The sequence below is a fragment of the Pelodiscus sinensis genome, chromosome 3 (assembly GCF_049634645.1).
Source record: "Pelodiscus sinensis isolate JC-2024 chromosome 3, ASM4963464v1, whole genome shotgun sequence".
NCBI lineage: Eukaryota > Metazoa > Chordata > Testudines > Trionychidae > Pelodiscus > Pelodiscus sinensis.
The window spans coordinates 180608859-180634113 of record NC_134713.1 but is presented as its reverse complement, the minus strand read 5'-3'; the positions used below and the strand labels follow the sequence as shown (position 1 = coordinate 180634113).

General features: G+C 41.2%; 1 protein-coding gene across 3 annotated transcripts in view; it reads left to right on the top strand.

Annotated features, from left to right (window-relative positions):
- The first annotated feature begins 1645 nt into the window (after positions 1–1645).
- The window catches only part of XPO1 (exportin 1), a 70193-nt gene continuing 46583 nt past the window's right edge, over positions 1646–25255 (top strand). Inside the window, exons 1-4 of one of the 3 annotated variants that reach the window (XM_075925550.1) lie at positions 1646–1779; positions 7172–7303; positions 15034–15135; positions 19683–19755. In XM_075925550.1, the coding sequence (XP_075781665.1) occupies positions 7178–7303; positions 15034–15135; positions 19683–19755 (301 nt within the window). In that variant the 5' untranslated portion in view covers positions 1646–1779; positions 7172–7177. Of the gene's footprint in view, positions 1780–2041; positions 2817–7171; positions 7304–15033; positions 15136–16336; positions 16401–19682; positions 19756–25255 lie in introns of those variants that run through there. The other 2 variants (XM_075925549.1, XM_075925551.1) reach the window with 2 other exon arrangements.

Below are 25255 nucleotides of genomic sequence, written 5' to 3'. Positions count from 1 at the left end.
AATCAAATCCACATCTATAGCTCTACCTTTCATAAAGTGCACCAAAATGACAAAGTATGTTACAACTGAAAGGCATCACTTTTATGTTGCTAAGGTTGCTTGCACAAGAAGTTATTTGGTGCTCAAATCGTGGTGATGGTGATGGTGATTCAAATACCACTTGAAAAATAAAACTGTTTTAGAATACATGTGGTAAAAATTTATACTTTTATAGGAAGATTAAATACTTTTTAAAGCACATTAAAAGATTCAAACTTCCTTTCTCCCATTAAGAATTAATAATATTTCATAACACAAACTCCTACCTACAGTATTTCCTCAGCAGCATTTGAATAGCCTTTACTACCTGGCATATTGATTCTGGGAACCGTATATCTTATGTAAATACTTACTTAAAATGAATTGTAAACAAACATTCACATATATGCTACTGCAAATCAGGAATGTGGGGTTCAGTGTTCCTAATTAGATAAGGTGACCATATTCCCTCCCCCCCCCCCCAAGGGAAAATGGCCACTGCATTAAGGACATGAAAGTTTAACTGGCCAGGCCTAGGCAGGGAGGGCCACTTCAGCCCAGCAAGGCTGGAGCAGTGCCCCACTCCCCTTTAATCAGTTAACACGTTAAACAAAGTTTAACAGGTTAGCCAATGAAATGGGATTTTACATCCCTACATGTCACAGGTGTGAGCCAAGGTTCCTTCCCATAGCTGCCCCAAGGCCTCTTTCCCTAATGTGCAGGATTGGCCTCAGTCCCTATGCCTTGCGCGTGTGGAACCGATTTCAGGCCACCCCCCACACCCCACCTGCATGTGGGGCAAGCCCAAGTCCCCTCCTCTATCCCCTGTGCATTCAGCCAGCCCAAGACTCTCAGCCACTTGGGGCCGGATTCAAACCCCACTTGCTCCTCCACCCCATTCTCCCTCCCACCTAACACTGTCCTGCTAGGGGTCGCAGCCCGAATTTTTGGCAAACCTGTGCCTTTGTCCAGTTTGCGCTTGTCCACTGACGCTCAGGAAAGGAGGAAACGGACAAATCTACAGAAAAAGTCGGGGCAGGGCATTAAAAAAAAAAAAGATTGCCCTGCCCCAGCGGCTCATATGGTCACTCTATAATTAGCCTGCGTTTCCCCCTCAATGCCTCCTCCCTCCCGACTCTTTGTCAGCGAACTGCTTCTTGAAGAGCGTCGCACTCCCCGCGTGGCCAGTTTCAGCCACCAGAGAGCAGGAGACGGCTGTCCCAACGCTCCCATTCAGAATCGAGCGCTAAGAGGCCATGGATTGCCTGCGCTGTGGGCCGCGGGCGAGGCTCTGTAGCCGCTGCCCTGCGCTGCACGGGGCGGCACCGCCCAGCCTCAAAGGGCTGCTGGGTCAACGGACTCTAAACGGCTGAGACACGCTACGGTGATGGGGCCGTAGACGTACGCGAGGAGAAGGGCGGGGAGGGGCTCCCTCTGAGACACACAGTGGGGTGCCCGGCCCTTCCGCCGCTGCCCTTGGAGCCAGCCACAGACGCGCCCACTAGCCCTGCTCGCTCCCAGCGAACGCGAAGACAGAAGCTCTTGCTCCTAATAGGCACCATCCGGCGACAGGGCCCTACGCGCGCCTAGGAATCTCGTGCCGGTCGCAGGCCAAGAAGACCCCCCCCTTCTCCCTCCCTCGCCCCGCGCTTTCTCGGGGCCTCACTACCCGCTCTACGCAACCGCGCGCCCTTCTCAACGCACCGTCGTAAAAGCTTCTCTCGAACGCCTACGTCATTCCAAGCGCCCAGCCAATCATCGGTGGGTAAAAACTGCGCCCGCGGGTCGGGAGTTGTGGGCGGGCATCGTTTTTGAGCGACAGCTAAGCGCGGCCAGTCAACGAGGGCTGCCGCGCCGCCACCTCCCCCCTCTGCGGGCAAATCGCTGCTAGAGAAGAGGCAGGGCCTCCTACCCACCCCCCCCTCTCGGCAGCGCACAGACGGACGGTCCTCTTGTCCAATGAGAGGCGAGGCCGCCTGCGCAGCGGCTGTGTTCGGAGCCAATGGGAGCAGCAGCTGGGCGGAGGCCTGAGGTTTCCAAACGCTTCGCGGCGCCATGGGCTGAAAACTAAACCGAGATGGAATCTCCCAGTCTGAACCGGTTTGAGCCGGTTCCGAGTCTGTGGCACTAGGAGGGGGAGAAACGCTGCGCTCACTCCCTGCCGCCGCTGCTGCCTCCGCCGCTGTGTGTGTGACCTGCTCACAGGGGAGCCCGCAGGGGGAGCCGCCGACACACCCGCCGGGGCAAAGTTTAGTGCGAGCGGGGGGGGAATGGGGGTGTACTGAGACCCGGCCAGATCAAGGGGAGAAGCAGGGGCCCGGGCAACCAGAGACTCAGCCAGAGGAGCCCGGGGCCTGGGGAGTGACAGACCCGGGGCCCACCAAAGCAGCGGGGCTGGGAAGCTCGGGACTCAAGGAGCCCCAGGAAAGCAGATAGCCGGGCCTGGGGAACCAGAGCCAAGCCGCCGGGAAGGGAGGGGCTCCATCCCCTGCGCTGGGCGGCCTAGGCCCGGGAGCAGGTAGTTGGGGGCCGAGTCCTTGTAGGGGGAGCCAGGGGCAGCAGGGAGCGAGTGAGCCTGGCCAGGGGTTAGCAGCAGCCCGCGCTGAGCGAGTCATACAAGCAGCCCAGTGCACGCTTGGCTTGGAGGCGGTGGGGGGGAGAAGGGTGACACCAATAAACGCTCAGTCGGGGAGAGGGCGCGCGCGTGTGATTTCTCCTCAATTTTTTTTTGGTGTGGTTGGAAACTTCACTCCCCCCGCCCGCATTTTTTAAAGGCCGAGGCTGTAATAACTATTTAGGTAAGTAACTCTTATGGGGTGAAAATCTTGGGGTGCGGGGTTGGATGTATTTGGGGGGGGGAAGTGGGAGGGTTAAAAGGGATTCTCAGCAGGAGGGTGGGTGTGTGGAGGGCAGAAAGTCGCGGGTAGGCAAGGCACAATGGGTGTAAGACTTAGGGCGGGAGACGCGTGGTCTTCGGGCTACAAACATCAGACGTGTCGGCTTTGCAATTGACTAGAGAGCAAATTCTACCACTGATGCTATGGGTGTGGGGAAAGAAGGAGCGTGGTGTGGGGAGGTTGCTGTGAAGGCTTGTGGGGGTGGGGTAGATGGTGGTCATTTTGTGCTTTTGATTATATGTGAAGTGTGGGGCTGGAGCCAGTGTTGGGAACTCGAGAAATTAGGGGCATAATCTGTAAATTATTAGGAGTGGAAGTTTCCAGAAATATTTTTGTGTGTCTGTGCAGCAGTATTGAAACGTCCGCCTGGATCACGTGGGGTGGCCCTGTATACAACGCAGGGACCGAGAGGAGGGAGGGGCTGCAGTGTCCCTACTGCTCTCCGCAAAGAAACCTAACAAACCTCCTTCTGTTCCTAAACCCGGATCTCTTTCTCCCTCCCGTCCGACAGATACTTTAGTAATGACTGTCAGAAAAACTGATTGGCGCGTAGTTGTGTGTTTTTAATAGTATAACGTTCCGTGTACTGCAGTATTCTGACTGGTTTGCAAGGGAAGTCAGTTAAGGCCTTTACACAGAGTAGGTGTGCATCTGTATGTTCACATGCAGTATTTGTGTACATCAGATATCTTGTTGATAACAATTCGAATGTATTTGCATTTATTTGGATATATATTCTTTAATGTGACAAGTCTGCTGCTTAGGAAAGAAATGTAGCTGAAGTTCTGCTACCTATTATTGCTATACACACACATACGGGGAAAGGAAACAAGCTCTTTCATTAGTGTGTGGAACTGCGGCATTAACTTTAATATAAATGCCCACTAAATTTTATATGTCTAAATTGATGTATAATGCATGTGCTGTGCAGGTCTAATCGTGCTTAGGCTGTGGGAATAGGAAAAAAAGGAAACTTTAAATTGCCTGATATAAATAATCCTGATAGCTTTAAAGAGTGTGGTGGGATGCCGATTTTTACTTCCATTGTAGTTAGAAGTGGAGCTGTTCACTAGCTGAGTTGGGCGGGGTTAACTGTATGTTTCGGGTGGCTACTTCTATACTTAAATGAATCGTGCTGCTGCTGCCCCCGCACAGCCTGAAGTAGTTGTTGAGTTGTATTTGACCTAGAGTTTAATTTGAATGTTTTTAAGCTTTTTTTTTTTACTTTGTTGTGTGGATGTTCTAATTCACTGAGCACAGCTCATTTTAAAATTGCTGTTCTGATGTGTTTATGGAATGGTAATCGGTATGCTCGTTATAAGCATTTTTGCACTTCATGCACAAGGCCACTGTAACCTCAGGTAGCTCTGTAAACAAGTCTCCATTCTTCTGGGTTTTGGCAAGTGTAAGATCCTTCCCTTATTTATTAATTGTGATACTATTTAGTTTTCATTTTTCAGTTTTATACACTAGCAGTTGGAAGCAGTTTTAGGTGCAAGCTGAGGTATGGATCGGGGTGAGTGTCTGTCTAGCAGATCACATACAATACTATAGGCTTGATCTGGGCACATTATTAGGAATAGGCAATCAAGTTAATCGCAGTTGGCATTGACCACAAAGCCGCCATTTTTATATTTCAATTCACCAATAGGTAAGTCATTTTGGAGATAATGCTGGGAGTGGCAAAGCACTCTATTAGAAGTGTTTCCTTTCTGCTTTCATGCGGCTAATAACTTTTAGTCACGTGGAGTTTGAAGTGCGCTCCAAAGACCATTTTAAAGCAATTGGAGGTGGCTTGCACCTACATTGAATATGTCCGTCAATTTAAACAGTTGGTTAGATTTGCAAGCACTATCCTACTTTAATGTTTAGCCATGTGCTACAGATGCAAACGGAAGGGGGCGTGTCTGAATGGAAAAGGGGGAGTTAAATGTAACTTGAAGCGTATATTAATTGGCTAGTTTTACCGCTTTTTTACCAATTGGCACTTTGTCCAAGATGTAATTGTAGTTCTCCCCAGGAAGGAGGATTTTCCAGAGACAAAAAAGAATGTCAGATTTTTTTCTACTTTACATTGACTTTTCTGTGTGTGCCATTTGTATTATCAAAATGGATATGGAATTTATATTTTTGAATGAAAAATTTGACAGCTTAGGGTGGATTACTTTTAAAACATAAGATATATTTGATTTCAAAACTTGGTTATGCTTCAGATTGTATCAGATCGTATGCTTCATAATCATATGATAAAAGTGATAACCTAGGTAATAAAATGAATCTCTAATATTTATGCCAATACACTCATTATTGAGTGAATTGTGTGACTGGTGTGTGTGTGTGTGTGTGTGTGTGTGTGTGTGTGTGTGTGTGTGTGTGGTATTAAAACACTTATTTAGCATGCTTGGCTATGTAAATCCTAATGAAAGAAATTTTCTGAATGAGCATTTTTTTTCACATTAGTCTCACATTTAGTTTAGTAATTTCACAAACATGGGATACAGTTCAAGTGTGAGCTTAAAAATTAAACTTAGAATAAATCAAACCTGGTTTATTTTAAAGCAAGAAATAGTTTGTAATACACGCTAGCAATTATATGGGGGAAGATGCAGATGACTTCCAATATTGTTTTCTGGTGAATGGGGGTGGAGAGGGTGTCTAATCCAACCATTTCTATAGTATTAAGCTTGTTTTGAAATAGAGCTTTCAGTTAGCTCCAGTACTTCTGGTGGTGGTTAGGGGTTTTGCTGATACTAGCCCATGTTATAGGTATCACTGAAATGGGCAGTCATACCTCATAGCTTCATGGGAGAGTTAAGAGCTAGCCAAACACCTACAAATCAAACAGCTGATCAGACACCTACAAATCAAACATTACAAAGAGTCCCCAGCCAGCTAATTCCCTTCCAAATAATACCTTGCTAGATTGTAGCTGAGCTTCTTTCTTGCCTTCACTGCTTTTTATGCCCCATCGATCTTTTATCACTTTTTGGCTAAATTTTTCAAGCTTTGAATTTTCCTTGAACTGTACTTTGATACATGTGTGCGTTGTAGGGATGTGAAAGTATACCTGTTTGAATGGTTGATAAACCTGGGCTTATTGGTTACCGTTAACGATTACACACAGACTCCTGGCAGGCTGTATTAGAGCTAGCAGCTCAGGGATGGCAGCCAGCTCCCTGAAAGTGGGGCTATAGGTGGGAGCTGGTATGGACTGGCTCTGATGTCTCTCACTGTGGATGCTTGTTACCACTGAAATTTTCAGTGGATACACGGTTACTCAATTACCTCTTTTAACATCCCTAGTATGTTTGGATGGAAAATATTCTGTGAGTAGGTTTATTCCTTTAGTATGGGAACCTTCACTGTTCTCTCTTTAGTCAGTTTTCTTTTTAGTTAGAAGTGGGCAAGTAAGTTATGCTGAAAATTTAATGAATGTGGTTTTATTTCTCTTTGGAAAATTGTTCCTAGCATACCCCTGAGTTTTCCAGTTTTCTTGTGGTGTTAATTCTTGGTGCAGCTACCTCATTTGTGAACAGTTCATTGCAAGTATTTGAAAATTGGTCTGGGCTTGTGTTGATTGGATACATTGGTGGTTCAGTTTACAAATTTGTATGTATTGGACATATACTTCAAATATGCTTGTTTGGGGTAAAAATTCAAGTCTGTCTAAATATTCTTTAATATTTAAATTCAATGTTTTTGCCAAATATTCCTATTGGTAAACAAGAGTATTTGCAGAAAATGAACACCCAGAAAAATTACCTCCAGATGAAACTAAATTTTAAACGCATTGGCTTTTTTTTTCTTTTTTCCTGCTAACATAGCTTCTCTTGTAGTGTGGCTTGCTAAAGCTGTGGCATGTTGAATTCTGCTTATCATACCTGCGATTTTACCTGGAATGGAAACCAAGACTAACTAAACTGATAGCTTATGCACATGTATTAAGTCTTCTGTGTAAAACCTACTGCCAACTTGTTTGGCATGATAATTTAAAAAGTTTTAAGATGTGGTCAGTATTTTTTTTTAACTATGTGCAGTATTGCACTTTCATAATTCACCATGGAGTAACATTTAACATAAAATGTTATATGCGATATCTAAGAACACTTAACTGTGTGCTGTTTTTCTTATCAGTTGTGAAGTGAGATGGATATATTCAACAGATCACTTATAAGCTGGTATAGAGATAGTTTCATGCAAACTTGCTAGAAACTGGTTGATTTCTCTATTTTGATCTGATTCATTTTATTTTTCAGTACTCTATGCCAGCAATTATGACAATGTTAGCAGACCATGCAGCTCGTCAGCTGCTGGATTTCAATCAGAAACTGGATATCAATCTCTTGGACAATGTGGTGAATTGCCTGTACCATGGAGAAGGAGCTCAGGTAAAACATACATTTAAAAATATCGGAGTCTTAATTTAAGAGTAGTGTAAAGTTGGCTATATTGAAAACTTTACATTAGTCTACAAATACTTAGAAGAAAATGAAGTAAAAACAGTTAAATTCATTTAAAGCTCACCCAGTACATTTAAACAAGAAGTTAAACCTCCTATATGACTAGGATACTAATGGAAAGAGTATTTAGTAGTTGGTGACAAGGTACCTTACAAATTGGCAAACTATCAGATGCTGATTTGTATCCAAGTGTTTAAAGGAAGCCTTAAGATAAAACAAGCATTAAGAGAACATTAATACCTAAAAGGATCTACTTACTTGGTATTTTCCAATGTCTATTCTTCTGTTAAAGGTAGGGGAAAGTGCCCCCTGATAAGAGCTGTCTCCTCAGTCCAATTTTCCTTCAGGGAAGTTGTAATCATGCCATGTTTGACATTCGGTTAGCATGAAAATAACTGATGTCACTAATTCACCATTGACTTTACTCCAGGATCATATTTAAGAGGGAGACAGTCTGTTTAAAATAACTCTGGTTTTTATGCATAACCAAAGAAATGATGTTGCATGCGTTTTAAAAGTTGCTTTATGCCATCTGAGAGTGAATCTTTTATGGCCTTTTCAAATCAGTTTATCTAAGGACTATGTAAAAGCTAGTTTGATTTTTAAGGATAAGCATTGTGCAAAAATACTAATGTTTATTTTTCTGTTTTTACTACCTGGACAGTATCACAGATTTCATGACAAATAATGGCTTGTAGCAAGTTATACCCTAAAGCGTCAAATGGTGAACAAAATTTGAAGAATGCAACAGTATCATAAGGGTGCTAAATACCTGGAAGCTAACATTGTTGTCCCTTTGCCCAGGTCCCCATCACTAAAACAGATAATACTAACCCCACACGTGCCCACTTTGTATATTTGATACCTCCATAAACAGCAGTCTTCTATACCAAGTTTCTTAGTGTAGATCCTTAAAGGTGATGAATCTATTGTTTGATCTTATGTACATCTTCTGGGGAGTGTAAAATGTGTGAGCACCTTTTCCAAATTTAAGCTGTCATATGTTTAAGTTCACAGAATCATAGAACGCTAGTACTTGAAGGGCCCTTGAGAGGTCAACAAATTCAGTCCCCAGCACTCACAGCAGGACCAAGCACCATTTAGATCATCCCTGACAGATGTCTGTCTAACCTGCTCTTAAATATCTCCAGTGATGGAGCTTCCACAACCTCCCTAGCCCATTTATTTGAGTGCTTAAACATCTCAACAGGAAAATTTTCCTAATGTCTAACCTAAAGCTCCCTTGCTGCAATTTAAGCCCATTGCTTCCTATCCTATCATCAGAGGCTAAGCAGAATAATTTTTCTCCTTCCTCCTTGTAAAACCCTTTTAGATACTTCAAAGCTGTTATCACATCCCCTCTGTTTTTTTTTTTGTTTTTTTTTCCCCAAACTAAACAAACCGAGTTCTTTCAGTCTTCCCTGATAAAGGTCTAGAAAACATGATCTAATAATTTTTGTTGCTCTTTTTTGGACCTTCTCCAATATGTCCACCTCTTTCCTGAAATGTGGTGCCCAAAATGGGACACAGTATCACTTAAAGCCAAATTATTGCAGAGTAAATACATCCCCGAATGATGTTTGTGCGCTTTTTTTTGGCAACAGTGTCACACTGATTCATATTTAGCTTGTGGTCCACTTTTGACCCCCAGATCCCTTTCTGCAGTACTCGATCCTAGACAGTCACTTCCTATTTTGTATTCCTCCCTATGTGTAGTACTTTGCATTTGTCCATATTGAACTTCCTCCTGTTTGTCTCTGACCTTTTCTCCAGTTTGTCCAGATCATTTTAAATTGTGAGCCTATCCTCTAAAAAACTTGCAGTCTCTCTCAGCTTGGTATCATCTGCAAGCTTTATAACATACTGTCTTTGCCATCATTGATGAAGATGTGGAACATAATATGGTGATTTCCCACATTCTGAAGCTCTGTAACTTCTTATGAAAAATAAGATAGTATTGGCACGTGAATACTTGCTGTTTAAATAGTATATGCAGGAAGTCTAAAGGAGCTTTTAAAATACTTGCTCTGTTTAGTATTCTTTCATTAAATTGATATTGGGAGGAATTATAACTTGACTAATATGCATTCAGATGACAAAACACTAAGCAATTCTGTTGAAAAACTGCTATGGCTGTGTCAATGGATGAAATGCTTCTGTTCATAAATCAGTGGATACAATTTCTTTGGATTGTGGGTCTTAAGCTTGTGACACTTTGATAAACTAATGATTAAAAGAACTTAAATAGAAATGGATTGAAATTGTCAAAAGTATATTATGTTTAAGCATATAATTGTATCAGCATAAATACATGGCTTCTTTGTGAAAAGAATGTCCGTATGTAGTGTATTAAACTATTGTTGTGTAAGTGTACTTTTTTCAATGAGTATCTTCATATCCCTGACTCATATGTATATTTCCACAAGAAATACTAGTACCAGGAGAAGCACAGCTTCTAAAAGCCATATGTGGCGCACCTTCAAAACTGGCAGAAGCAATAGACTGCAAAGTTAGCTGAGATGAGGGAACAAGATTTAAATACATTTAAAAATGGAGTAAGACTGCCATGCATTCTCCTTGGAACCATGTGGATATGGGCGGGGGGGGGAAGCCTCCCTCCTCAATATTCACTTTTACTATAATGATGATAAAGCCTCATTCTGCTTATTAGCTAGGCACGTGAGAGAAGCTACGAGTGCCCTTATTTCCCCCTTTCTCTTCCTAGTCCCTTGTTCTGAGCCTACATCTACACTACAGCTCTGAGATGGATCCACTGGTGGTCAGTTTTCACGGATGTAGACGAGAAGAGTTGTTGACAGGAGAGTTTCTCTTATCAACTCTTCTTCCCCCCCCCCCCCCCCCCCGCCGCAGTATAGAGCCTGCCGTAACTCCTGGGATGTAAATGGTTAACTGGTAGGGTATCGAACAGCTCCTTTCCTCCCCTGGACAGGGGGCTGCTCCAGCTCGACCAGATTTGTTCAAGTAACTCCTGTACATGATGGGAGCAGGGCCAGCAGGTGCTGCTGCCCCCACTCCTGGAGAGCTGGTTTCACTGAGGGCTCTTCAGTATAAAACTTACTTACAAGCATGCTTATACTGCAGAGCCCTCAATGCAGGTAACCTCTAGGATTTTTTAGCAGATATTTAAAAATGTAACTGACTTTTTACATCCCTAATGTCAACTCCAGCTACTGTTATTAACTAGCTGAATTTATATAGCTTAAGTTGATTTTTCTGTTGTCGTATAGATGTAGCCTTCCATCATCATTCTTGTGCTTCCCAATTTGGACCTTTTTTAAAGTTATGATTCCTGTATTCTTATTTTGATTGAATGTAAAATCAATTCCATACATGTGTCTTAAGTAGGGACGTTAAATATCGATTAATTAACTAATCAAATAGTGGATGGGATTTCCATCAGCTATTTGATTAGTTGATAAGGACTAGTATGTGTTCCACCTTTGAAATGTACAAGAGCCTCATTAGGGGCTCTTGTACGTTTCAAAGATTGAAACGCCACGTGGAGCCCCGGGGTCAGTGGGGGGTCCCTATGCAGGTGCTTCCACTGGGGCTCTTGTACATTTCAAAGCTGAAGCACCTGCATGGAGCCTGGGATCGGTGGGGAAATTCACCACAGCACATTTCAAAGAGGAAGTGCTGCCGCTCCGTCCCACATAGCTGCAGCTTGGGGGGTGCGGGGAGGAGATGACCGGCTTTTAAGCCAGCTCTCCCCAGCATTCCCCCTCCCCCCCGCTGCCTCTTTGTGATAGAGGCAGCAAGGGAACCAACTAGTCGATTAGTCACTTACATCCCCAGTCTTAACTTATCTATTTATTTTGTCCATCTTATTATCCATCTTTTGTCCAGTTGTTGGACATGTAGATTTTTAAGCCCTCTGGTCCAGGTGGGCATCTTTTTTTTTTTTTTTTTGTATGTAAGGTATACGTTTGTGTTTTACAAATGTCTTCGTGCTGCTGTATTCTGAAAAGTGAATTTAAACATGCACATACTTATTCAGCTGACCTTCTCTTTATGTACATTCTGATCTATTTGCTAATTTGAGACACACATAAGCTTTAATTTCATTATGCTTCCGTTAGATACATTGACCCTACAGTACTGTAGGAGAGTTAGGTAAATTCTGTCAGTCCTTTTATGCACCATTTTTTACTGTGGCAAAATTTCAAACCTGCCTTTTCATAAAATCAGCCTCCCAGTGATTGCTGAGGATTTGTTCATAATAAGTAAGCATTTTTGGAAAAAGGCAAAGTGTGGATCTAGGGATCTGATTTTAGGAACTCAGATATGTAAACTCATCTAAATTTCATGCCACTTATGATAGGATGGTTGGACAAATCACAGCGGGCCTGGTTTGCCTAGTGTAGTTCTTAATAGGACTGACAGTTCATCACAGTTGACTCAAGTGATAAATTTATAGAGAATTTCTTTTAATAGAGTTAATCAGTTTTAATCACACTGTTAAATAGAAAAGAAATAGTAGAATGCTAGTTGAAATTGATCATAAGTATTTATGGATGTTTTCTACATGTTCAAATGTATTGTGGGTGTGGTAGCTGAAATGAATACAAAGTGTTCATTGCTTACTTTATATTTTTGATTACAAAGTACTGTAATGCAATCTCATGAAAGTGCAACTTTCACATGTACAATTTTGTTACTGCTACATAACCACATTCTAAAACAATGTGAAGCTTTAATTCCTACAAATCCACTCAGTGCTGCTATTTGTTCAGCCAGTGGCTAAGATACGCAAGCTTGTTTATGTTTACGGGAGATAATGCTGCCTGCTTCTTATTTACAGTGTCACTTGTAAGTGACAGTGGTGTTCAAATGACTTTTGTGGACCGTGTTGTGAGGTCTACATGTGCTGGATACGGTAAACATTCACATACCCCTTGTGCTTCGACTACCGATCCAGAGGGCATGGTTACATAAGTGTGGGAATGGTTCCAGTATTGTGGGGAACTCTTCTGGCTTATACGCTACCCTGATGAAATTGGCTAGTTAAAGGGTCTGAGTGTTTCCTACCGCTCGCTGTACCCAGAAGCCTGCCTGATCTTAAGGATTCTCCTTCTCCCCTGGTGTGTGGAAGAGTCTTTGTAACCCCAGCAAGACTGGGCCCATGATTCTTCAGGTCTTGATCCCTAATCTTGTCATGTTCACTTAAGGTGCCCCCAGTCCAGAGCATTCTTTTTGCACTGTATGCTTCCCTGATGGCCCCATTCATCATTATATATAGTTCAAAGAAAAAATGGGAAAGGTTAAAGAAAAACATGTAATCCCACTCTGTGGGCCCTGGGGAACCACAAAGCTGTCTCTGGAGGATAAGAGAAATTCACTGTCTTTCTTGCATGTGCCAGGTCCTGGCTGTGCTACAGAGATGCAACAGGCTGGACAGTTGCTCTGACAGTGACCACGCATCCATAGGCTCTAAATGGCAGGACCTTTCTCCCAGTGTTTGACCCCCTGTTCAAATATGGTCTGCAACTTCTGTAGTCTGTTGATGTGTTCCTGTGCTGGGCCTTCTGCACAGGGTCCTCCTCTCTCTTCCCTGCTGCTTGCTGTGCTTACTCAGGACTGCTCCAGCTTTTCTCTGACTGAGCACTACTGCTCTTCTGCCTCCAGCTCAGCTCCAGGAACTGCTTGCTCCACTTGACCCTCTGGCGGGCATAGCTCTGCTCCCCAGCTCAGCTGCGGCTTCTGCATTGTCCTTAGCTCAGCCCCACTCTTGACACATGTCAGCACTGGCTCCCTCAGAGATGGGATTCTTGGCTTCCTAACTTCCTTATTGGTAGAGTCCTGTGCAGATACAATTATCTGCATCCGTATCCGCAAAAATGATCTGCAGATCTGCAAACACATCCACAGATATAAATTAGATATAATCAAATTTGCAGGCTTCTAGATACATAATTTGTCGTCTCAAAAATGAACCACTGATATCTACATCCACATCTGTGGATACCCACAGAGGATTTGCAGGGCTCTAATCATTGGCCGGCCTGCCCTGTCAGTGAGGCTCTCCCCATTGGACCTGGGACTGTCAGTTTTAGGGTCCTGATTTCTCATTGGCCGTTCCCTTTTCTTTGGTACTAAGAGATGACAAATTAAAAAAAACCTCTTAAGTTTCATGAAGGGGTCAGCCATCTCCATACACTTCCCTACTGATGATGCTCATTTTAAAAAAACCCTCATTAACTTGTGCCTGAACCCCTTTGCCTTTGCTGCTCTTACTTTTTTTTTCTTTTTTTTTAACTTGCGTTCTGCCAGGTTTTTTTATGGCAGTCTTGGATGACAAACCAGCACATCTTTGATATTTAAGAACACTGTCACTGCAGATTTGACAAAACGCAAAAAAGGTACCAGTGTGAGATTTCTAAAGGTAGCTATAGCACTCAAACCCAAGGTTTAACAATCTAAAGTGTTTCTAAACTCTGAGAAGGACAATGTGCGGAACGTGCTGAAAGCAACATTCCATTCCAGAAACTACAGAATCTGAACCACCAAAAAAGAAAAATCAGCCTTCTGTTGGTGGCTTCTAACTCAGATGATGAAAATGAACATGTCAGTTGTTATGAAACAGAGCCCGTCACGAGCATGGAAACGTCCTCTGTAAGTTGTATATCTGTCACAAATACCATGGAATGCCAGCTATATCAGTGCCATGTGAAAGCCTGTTGTCACTTTCAGGTGACATTGTAAATAAGCAGACAGCATTATCTCCCATAAATGTAAACAGACTTCTTCAGCCAATCAGTGAGACAAATAAGAAGTAGGACTGAGTGGACTTGTAGGCTCCAAAATTTTACATAGTTTTGTAGTGCATTTAGGTTAAATAAAAAAAAATCTTAGTTGCACATTCATAATAAGAGATTTCACACCAGTACTTGTCTGAGGTGAATCTTGTTTCTTCTCTACAGTGCAAATATTTGTAATAAAAAATATAAAAGGAGCAATGTACACTTTGTATTGTTGTAATTGAAGTACATATTTGAAAATGTTGAAAAATCCATAAATATTTAAATGGTATTATGTTATTGTTTAGTGTTATTAAAACTGCAATTGTTGTTAATGGTTGTGATGGAGAAGGGAAAAACCCAGTGCTGCCTTTTAGAAATACCTCTTGTAACCTTTGGTGACATAGGTCAGGACCATAAATGTGGAGCCCCTTGATATTACTTTAGTCACTTGAGTACAGTAATACTATTTCGTACTTCCACCATTCTTTATGTGAAGATCTTAAGCAAGTTCTGTTTTGGGATGCAGTAGGTTGTAATGCAAGTAGTTGCACTAAGTTTGTGAGATGCAGGAGAAGGGCCTAACTGATCTGTTCATCCCTTCAGGTCTCAAATGCTATGAATATATGAAAGCTTGTTTATTTAGAGTATTGAGTAGAACTTACTATGAACACTTTCTCTTTATGGATTAATTCCATTCTAATTTGAGAAAAAGCTGAAATGTTCACAAAATTTGCTGACCGAAAGAGTCAGAAAACATTTTATATCATCTTTTGCTCCTGGCTTAATTCAGTGTACTTTTGAATTTAATGTGGTAAATGCTTACACTGTTCAGGATAAGTTTTTAACATTAAATAACTTCTGAAATGCATTTAATTGTGTTTTGTTATCCTTCTTTAGCAAAGGATGGCACAGGAAGTCTTGACTCACTTAAAAGAACATCCTGATGCATGGACCAGAGTTGATACTATTTTGGAGTTCTCTCAGAATATGAACACCAAAGTAAGCATGGGGTCTTCAATTGATTTTTCTCCCTTTCTTCCATTCATAAACTTTGAGGAAGGTATCTCATTTTTATTAGTGGCTTTTGTTGCTTCAAACCACATTTTTTTTTATTGTTTTTATTCCTAAAGTTGCCTTAAATTTAACTATACTGTAAACAGGCCTACCATTTAATTTTCCCTTTATATTGACCCAGTTTTCTTTTTAATTTAAAAAAAAAAGATAAATTAGGAATAAAGTTTCAAGGCACATGTAGAATTCATATGAGTTGGTGTATGCACAGAACTGAGTAATAAAAAATCTGCTAGGTTCGAATTTTGTCCTTGAATAAATGCTTGCTCATTTATTGGGAGCTATGTGCACATAACTGAGGGCAGAATTTGTTCCTAAGTATTTTGAAGCTAGAGTAGAACACAAAATGATCAAACTGTAATTACTTTGGGTAGTCTAATCAATACAATCTGGGCACCCCAAACACTTTGTAGTGTTGCTATAAACTGTACTGCAGAGCACAATAATTTGTACAACTTTTTAAAAACCTGCCACCATGATAGTGACTGATTAAGAGGACAGAACTCAGTTTTTATTTGCAATTCTAAAGGTTTTACTCGAAGAGTACTAAGAAGTTTGAACAGAAGAATTGATCAAAATGTGTTTTGACTGTCTTACATTTGACTCACACTTTTTTTAATTTTAAAGTAATTTTTATGCATGGTTTTCTGCTTGATACACCCATTACTTTAATGTACTTTGTGTTCAAACAGAAAATAGCCATGTTCAGATATGTTTCTGAATTCAGATAGTATTCACAAAATAGTTTTTTTAAAATTACTCTGTAAATTTTAGGGGAAAACAGTTTAAGAACTTCCTCAAAGTGCTAACCTTTAAGTAACAGTGTTTGCCTGTTTGCTTGCCTGGTAAACTTTGCTTTTTATACTGACAGACATTACTAATGTTTAAGTTGATTTATCAACAGTATTTTTAAAAACTCAAATTTGTCTTGTGAAAAATGAGATGATTAGAGGAACAGAAAGAAAGCAACAGGTAAAGAATTCTTCAATTTACATAAATTGCAAATGATTTGGTGCTAAAATTATGCACTATGACATTTGGCTTTTATGCAATCATATTTTATCTTTAAAGCTGTTAACACTATCTGATATTAATCATAATGTTCCATTATGTTGATTGCTTGTAATAGGAAGAAAAGGGGTGTCTTCCTGTGCAACTGACACAGCTAGGCTTTGACGGCAGGCCTCCACAAGGTCTACCCTTTTGATTCCCTTTAACTGAATTCTGTTCATCAATTGTTTTTGTTTCTTGGGAGGTGGGAGGGAAAGGGGATTCAATGCATAGAATAAGTACTTAATAAGGGTACCATTAAAAATTTCTGCCATAGGGATCATTTCATGCCTTTTTTTCATTCAGTTTTGGCTGTTATCTGTCCCTCACCTTCATAACTCAGCAGTCGATTTCTGCAATGCTTCTAATATTTAGCATAAAACTAGAGACTAATTAGTGGAAAAAATGACTTCAATTTTGAGTGCTACATAAATGTGTTTGTATAGATGTTTATAATCTGTTAAAAAGTAAATTACCAGTAATAATCAAATCCAAGATGTTAAGGATTGGCAGTATTTACAGTTTTGAACTGAATAGAATTCTAGCTATTGAAGCAGGCCAGGCACTTGAAGCACAATGCCAAAAAATCACTGACTATCAAATCAAATGAGGTTTAAAAAGGCTATATCTTCCAGATTAGGGGTTGACAGCCATTTGTATCTATTCCACAAGGTGGCTTACAATGTCCTCTAGCATGGTATGCCAGGAGGTTGGATTGGACAGGTAATGTTGTCAGGCATTCACGTTCTCTGTTTCATGTGTAAGTGGTACAGCAAAGTGAACCTTGCCATCTTCAACTTTGCTTTACTTCTTATATAAACTGGGGGAAATAAATGGGTAAAAATTAGCAAAAAGGTTAGAGGAGAGACTGGAAGAATATAGAAAAGGAAATAAATGAGAAACAGAGCAATGATTAGAAGGGATGTTAGTATGTATTCAAACAGTCGTGCAACCACATTACACTTTAGCTGTACATGACTATTCCATAGTCCCTGGGGGCAGGGCTGGCAGCCAGTGTGCTCCCAGCCCTACTCCTAGGGAGCCCCCTGCCATCCTGTGCTGCTGCCTCTAATCCAGAGGCAGCAGCATGGGGCTGCACTGGCATAGAGCTGCCTCTATTCATGGGGAGCTTGTACCTCCCCATGGACAGGGGCTGCTGCCATATGAAGCAGCCTCTGTCTGCAGCCGGGCCCAAGCTTGCTCTGGACAAGGGCTGCTCCGTTGGATGCTGGAGTAGCCTCTGTCCATGGGACGCTCGGACCCCACGCAGACAGGGTCTGCTGCTGCAGAGCATACTCATCTACCTTGTGGGAGTCCCCCTCCCCCATTGTTGCCTTTGATAGGGGCAGGCGGGTTGATGGAGCTGACTCCCCACATGTATTGACTCCCTCCTGCTTCTGTCACCCTCCATGCTGCTGCTTCTCTTATCAGGGGCAGCAGTACAGAGATGGAGTGGAAATCAGATCTGGTGTTCCTGGAGAGCTGGCTTAAAGCTTCCCATGAGCACCGTCTCTCGCCACCCAACCATCCTTGCTGCCTCTGCATGTAGTCAACAGGATTAACCAATAAGCCCAGGCTTATCGGCTAATCATGTAGTCATCTACACGTTGACATCCCTAATGATTAGGCATTCACTTGTATCGTTAAAGTTGTAAACTACATGTGTCTCGCAACCTCAGGTAATTTTTTGGGGTGGCAAGCTCTAACAATAAACTTCCATCCTACTTTCACAGAAAAATGATCTTATTTGTCTTAAGTCCCTCTCTCAGTTGTTAGGGAAGTAAAGATTGAATTTTGGTTAGACCTTAGCTTAAGTGTATTAATAATGTGATTGAAGCCATACAATTTGGAAACTTTTAAAGTGTTTCAGAGCTGCTTTGGGAATGTTAATACTGTTTGACATTGATCAACCACTGAGTTTTTAGATCAAATTTTATCACCAGCTCTTTAACTTTGTTTTGTTTTGTTAACTTCTATTTACCTGTAACAGACAGAAGCTATACTTGTAAACTATTTTAGTTGCTGAACTTGCTTGTTATAGAGTAAAGCATGCTGTTTTAAAGAAACTGTATTCTTGTGAAGCACATTCTCCTATACAAATGTTTCCTTGGCTTCACTTCAGCTAGTGTTAAGTAGTTGTACAAATTTAAAAACAAAACATTTACTGCTGATTATGAAAAAAATTGCCATTTGTTCTCTGTAATTGCGGAAGAACTATGCACAATGTGTTTGAAGTCTAAGGAATAGTCTGCAAATGTGGAACTTTTGAGTGAAATAAAGGCAGATGGAATAGAAGTAAACACACAAGATAACAAAAACGTTAAAGTTTTTGAATGCAATGTAGTTTGGGACAGTCTACATTGTGCTGTTAAAGTGTGCTTTTTTTACATGATCCCTTTGGTTGAAATGCTAATGAATCCTTTGTATAACAACTAACCATTTTAAAGATGAACTCTTATTCTCAGCCAAACTCCTGTCACACTGCTACATAGGCATGAAAAAGTTTACCTTTCAGGCATTGGTACTGTTTTCCTCCTTAATCAACCACTGACTAAAGAAACACAAAATTCCCTTTCCCTTTTTTCCTTTCTGTCTGTCCATTTTTAAAGTGCATGGCTCATTAAGTTGCTGGTCATGCCAGAAGTCTCTTTACTATATACGATGAATAGGCAGTAAGGACAAAATGGATTGAATGAAGTGGCTCCCCTACCACCCCACCCCACCCCTGTTAAACTTTTATTAAATTGTTGGGTCAAAGCCCAGGAGGCAATACCTGAAAGGTAAAAGCCTTTCAGAGTGCATGTTAAAATCCTAATTACTTTTGACTGAGCAAAGTAGATCATCTTTAAATTGTAGATATAGCTGCCATAGGGGTGGGGATTGAAATTAAGTAAACCTGTGGGTTGTCTTGCTGTTCCTTAAGTAACACACCAGTGAAGTTGGGAAACACCTTTGTTTAGAAAGTACCAATGACAGTACTTCTAATGCTAAGCCAAGATCTTAGAGCTCAGAGGAATAATAGGAAGCTTGAAACCATCCAAGCTGCTAATTTTTTTTTAGGAGCTTGGTTGTATTAATACTTGACCATGAGCAGTCATTTATATTGTGAATTCATATCTGGCTGCTACTTTCTCTTCTACAGATAGCCCTTTGGCTGCCAAATGGCTTTTTTTATTTCTCCTCCTGGTGTGAGCATGATCAAGCAGCAGGACTTATTTAGACTAGCAAACAATAAGAACCAGAAAAATGCATGAACAAAAAATTCAGTAAATGGGTGAATAGACTTTATTTTTAACTAAATTTGTTAGTTTAATATTTTTGAGATCTTAGATGTTAAGTGTGAATGTTTGCTTGAATGAGAATCCTAAAAGCTATTGTCAGTTCTACAATAACATATTCACATAATGCTCTGCTCCAATTTTCAGTATTATGGACTACAAATTTTGGAAAATGTGATAAAAACAAGATGGAAAATTCTTCCAAGGAACCAGTGTGAAGGTAGGAAAATACACTACATTTTGTATGATTTTTTTTTTAATTGGCTAGTGAACTGTTGAAGTTTAGAAACTTCATTCTGTCATCTAAACAACTTCCAACTTCAAATATAGTTGGGTAGGTCTTTTGTATTTACCAGATGGATGATCCATGCAGATGTTACAATACGTACCATGACAAGTTTTCTGTCCTTCACTCATTTGATTATCAAAGATGCTGAGCACCAGTTTCCATGAACTGTAATGAAATTGGAGGCATACTCAGTGCTCTGGTTATCAGGCCATAGCTTTGTTGATCATTAAAGAACTCCTTAGGTGACTTTACTTAAACAACTTACGGTATTTTTTTAAAATTTTACTTAAAATAAGATTGCCAGGTAAAGGAACACTTAAATCTGCTGCTAATACTGATTGTGCTAGACATACAGGTATGGAGTCTGTTAGTTATGTTCAAACTTACATAAAAGAAAGAAGATATGAAAGTTGAGATTTCTGTAACTTAAAATAGTGTGGGGCAAACCTCCATTGTTGTCACACTTCTTTAAAGAGCAAAAAAGCAAAGAAATTTTGAACTCATGAATCAGTCTTCATTCTTGAATCTTTCACTAATCTACAGTACAAGTTTTAAAAATTGCAGTTTAACTTGACTAAATGAAGATAAGTATCTCAACTAAACTGTACAATAGTTCAGAATAGTCCTTTGCCATTAAGAAGAAATAGTTGGAATAGTTTATTGGTCCATCAAGATGTTTCTAGCTCAGGCAAGTCAGGAAATATAAACCTTAAACTGATTTCCTGGAAGTACTAGCTATATAAAAAACTCTTGAACATAGGTGTCACCATTCTGAACTTCTTAAATTATTTTATTCTGGTGGTGGGTTTTGTAAAACACCTGACATTTTTCTCAGTGAAGTAGTGAGATGCCATTTGAACTTGTGTTGCTGTATCTCTTGTGCTAAGTGCTATAGTTTCCAGACTTTAAAGAGGGCCTACTCATTGATAAACAGTACTGTCTTATGAAGACTAGTGAAAAATTGTTTCCCAACCCGTATTACATTTTTGTTCATTTTTAAGATAATTTTGCTCTAACAGTGGGTTTGTTTGTGACATCAGCTGGAAGTTGCACAGTCTCTCTGGAAGTGATGTCAAAGCCAAAATAAAATATTACACTCTGTAGACCAGGGATGGGCAATAATTTGTTATGGGGGGCACTCAACAGTTTTGGCAAGTGCTCAAGGACTGCTTTTCCTTGGAGGGGTTACCAGGTGGGAGATGGAGGTTAGGTGCAGAAGGAAGCTTGGGGTAAGGAACTGGGATGCAGGAGGGGGCTTTGAGGTTTGAGAGGGAGTTTGGGTGAAGGAGGAGGTTGTGACCTGGGGCAGAGGTTTGGGGTGTAGGGTTGGGGAGGGAATGTGGGTGCAGGAGTGGATTCTGGCCTGGAGGAGTGGGTGCAGAGTCTGGAAGGGAGTTATGACCTGGAAAAAGGGGCACAGAGGATTTAGGTCGTAGCCTGGGGTAGGTAGTTGAAGGGGAGGGGGTGTGCCAGGAGCAGGTTCTAGGTGGGAAGTGCTTACCTAGGTGGCTTCCAGCCAGCAGCCCTTCAGGAACCTGAGGCAGGCTCTCTCTTGCAGTCCCAGGCTCATGGGCTGGCTGCACTACATGGCTCAGCTCTGGGTATGGGGAAAGGAAGAGAGGAAGGGAGGCTTCATACGTTGCCCCTGACCCCAGCAACATTTCTCAGTTCCTATTGGCTATAAACTGGCCAATGAGAGCTTAAGAGATCTTGCTGTGGGCAGGGCAGCATGCAACCCTCCCCTCTCCCCCATCATCTAGAGCAGAGCATGAGCTGCTCTCTACCTAAGGGTCCTGGGGAGGCAGCCATGGACCAGATCTGCTGGCTTGGCCAGCCAGATCCAGCCCGATGGCCAGCTCTTGTCCATCTCTGCTGTAGTGCTTGAGAGAGATTTTCTTAGGGCTCCCAATAAACATCTTCAATTTGAAAAGTTAATACATTTTTAATAATGGGGTTAATTTTACATTTTTTTTCTTAAACAAAAACCTCTTGCTGTAAGATACAAACAGAATGGGTCTGCTTATTTTGTTCTGGGCATCCAAATGAAAGGCAAGACTCTCATCTGGATGGAAGTAAAATACGCATCCAGATTTAAGTTGGACTCTTCAGGAGGTAAACTTGTATTAACAAAATAAGCAGTATGACACCACTACTTCAGAATCCGGTAATTCTAATTACCATCTTATTTTCACAACACTTACCATCATCTGGCTGGATTTTTTTGAGTAAATATTTACTGAGATGTAGAGATGTAATGACTTATAATCTCGAAAGTTGAGGATGTCAGCTATTTTCAGGTGGAAAAAACGTTGGTGTCTGCTGGTAGCTACAGCACTTCTCAAGATTATACCAGGTAAAAATAGGCCTGCGTTGAAGGGTGACTAGAGGAAAACAAAGTTATTGGAATGACCTGACTTAAAGATTTGGGGACTGTAGAGTCTATGGGGAGATGAACCTATGCCATATACCATTAGAAAGCTAATCCTCTAATTTTTTCCTTTGGTGTACAACATTAACTCTAGAAACAAATGGAGTTTGTAGTTTACGTTTTTAAAAATTATTAGTGTCTTGGTCATTTTTGAGCAAATTATAACTGTATCCTTCATGATTTGATTCCAGATCAGGAGCTAAGATAGTCAGCAGTCTAAACTATTTTACAAGTTGAATGTTTTGAAAGCATGTCAAGCTATCTGGACAAATTGATTTTTTTGGGAGGGGGTGAATACAGAATTCTTGGGAGCATGTTCAAATTTTTTTTAAAAGTATAAAGACCCAAGTGCCTGCCAGGGAACTGTTGGCAACATGGTCTCTGCTGTGTTGAAGTGTCAAGATGTGGATCACAAAATATGAGCTAGGTTTGCTGTTAGGGTGCTCATATCCTGAGAGTGCATTGCTTTTGTCAGTTCTTAGTGTACAAAGTAAAATTTAATGCTCTGGAAGAAAATATATTCAAGCCTCTTTGGGGGAGAATGAGGAGAAAGACATGTTGCTTCAGTCCATACTTTGAACTTGGAGTAATCAATCCCTTCCAGTACCTTTGAGTACATCAGTATGTAAAATGGCAAGCAGTCTTGAATGTAAGCACTTCAGTTAATAAAATCAAGGAAAGAATACTACATGTTCACCGCTGATTGCTAATGCAAAACCTTTTTAAAATTTACAAGTGCTTTTGTATAAGGCTGAGGAGTATTAGAAACTTCGTAATCTCCCTATAAGTGTGCACTCTCTCATTAGTTAAGAGTAAAGTAATAATATGTCATGATTATGGGAACTTGAGAACTAGGTTGGTTTTCTGTTACAAAAATCAGGGTGTCTTTCTGAACAGGCATTCCATATTTTGTATTTATGGTCCAGTAATTGACTTTGCAATGTGAAATGATATTTGTCGTAAAGATAGCTTATCTTTCAATGAGTTAGTGTGCACACCTGTTGAAGCAGTCTATTAAACTTGAACGTTTTTCTCTAGTAACGTTTTAAAAGGAATGTGTTCAGTTGCAGTATAACACATTGGCTCAGAGTAAGTGGGTTAGTCTAGTATTAAGTTCTTGATCTAGCAAAGTCGGGGAACTATAGAAGCAGCTTGTTCATGGGGTGCAATGAAAAAGACTTCCTTTTTAAAGCTCTAATAGACTATGGAATTTGGTTGGTGTACTTCATTGTAGGGGAGAGTGTATACGTGTACATTAGTGATAAACATATGACCAGGACTCGACAAATAATGTAATCTACTCGCCATAGGCGAGTAGATTGCAACCCGGAAAAACCGGGTTTGTGCGATCTACACATGCGCAGATCACCGGACAGCGTGGCTGGCAAGCGGGGCTCACTGTGGTTTGGCGAGCCCTGCATATGACACACATTTAGTTAGGAGAATACGAGTTTGCATACAATTTTTAAGGAGAGGACATAGGAATGAGAAAATACCGAGTTTTTCCTACTTTTTATGAGCACAAAAAAAGAGGCTATTGTATTGAATGCCACTCTTCATTATTCATGGTTCTTCTTTGAGGGTCCCCATGGGTGTTCCACTTAGGTGTGTCAGCGCTGCTGTGCACCAAATCAGTGATTCTTAGTAGCAGTCTCCCGGCTGCTGGCGCATGCCACACTATTGCACACTCGCCTCCAAATGACAGTTGAGCACGTGCTGCAGCCATTCCCTCAGTTCCTTTTTAACCGCCACCAGCATGGGTTGCATTCCTTTAGTCTCCCTTATCATTCATCTTGAAACGGAAAAAATAAAAGAAGAGAAGAAAGTAAGAAGATAATCTGCAAGTAGATAGGAGTGAGCAAAAGACAAATGGTAGACGTGGCAAGGCTCCCGCCAGACTTTTAATCTTTATTTATTTATTTATTTTTTTCATTTGCAGATCAGTTTAAACTCTTAAGTAATTTAAGACGGTGGGGGGGGGGTCAGACTATAGCATTCTAAATAGGGAAATTTTTGAGTAATTGACTAATCAAACAGTCAATGCATTTTGCATCGACTGTTCAATTAGTTGATAGAGCACCTCCACCTCTGAAGTGTAGCAACGGTTCATGGGCTGTTGCTACACTTCAAAAGCGAAAACTCCACATGGAGCCCAGGGTCAGCAGGGGGGACCCTCCCCTTGCTGACCTCAGGCTCTGTGCAGCACTATTGCTTTGAAACACTTGCACACACAATTTAAAGCAGCAGTGCCATGTGGAGCCTGGGGCCTGGCCCCAGGCTCCACATGGCGCTGCTGCTTTGAAGTATCCCCGCCTCTCCCTTCCCCTCCCCCGCTTCCTCTTTCTGATAGAGGCAGCAGCAAGGTGGGAGGGGGAGTGACTAGCCAACTAGCTTGTCAACTATTTGATAGGCATTTGCTTATTGGATAGTCAACTAGTCATTCACATCCCTAGTTCTAAATAGTACTGATAATAGAAGACAGTATTTTGGAGTTTGCACAAACCTGAAATATATCTTGGCCAATTAACACAAGTCCTGGATCTCTGGCTCTGTGATCTTGGAAGTATGAACATGGGATCAAGAATCCAGAGGTCTCGAATTCTTGTCCTAATTCTGATACTGAATTTCCTTGCACATTTGCTTCAGCTTTATATAGAAAATAAAACACAGGTAAATTGGGGATATAGTGCTTTGGGTATATAAAATATTAAACTTGGATTTATATAAAAATAAGTAAACCCCATCTATCTGTCTAAAATTTAGTATTCTACCTAACGGTAGTTTTGTGACATGCAGTAGGTGTTGGGTCTGCCATTGTTGTCCTGCTATCCATTCAACCCTTTTTTAGCCAGGCTTCCCCTGAAACCTTTTCTTTCCAGAATGGCTTCCCAATATGGACCCACTTTTCCCTAGCAAATAATCTTCTGCAGGACTTTTAGGGTATGTCTGCACTGGAATAAAAAAATCTGTGGCTGGCCTGGTCTGGTTGCAGGGTTAATAATT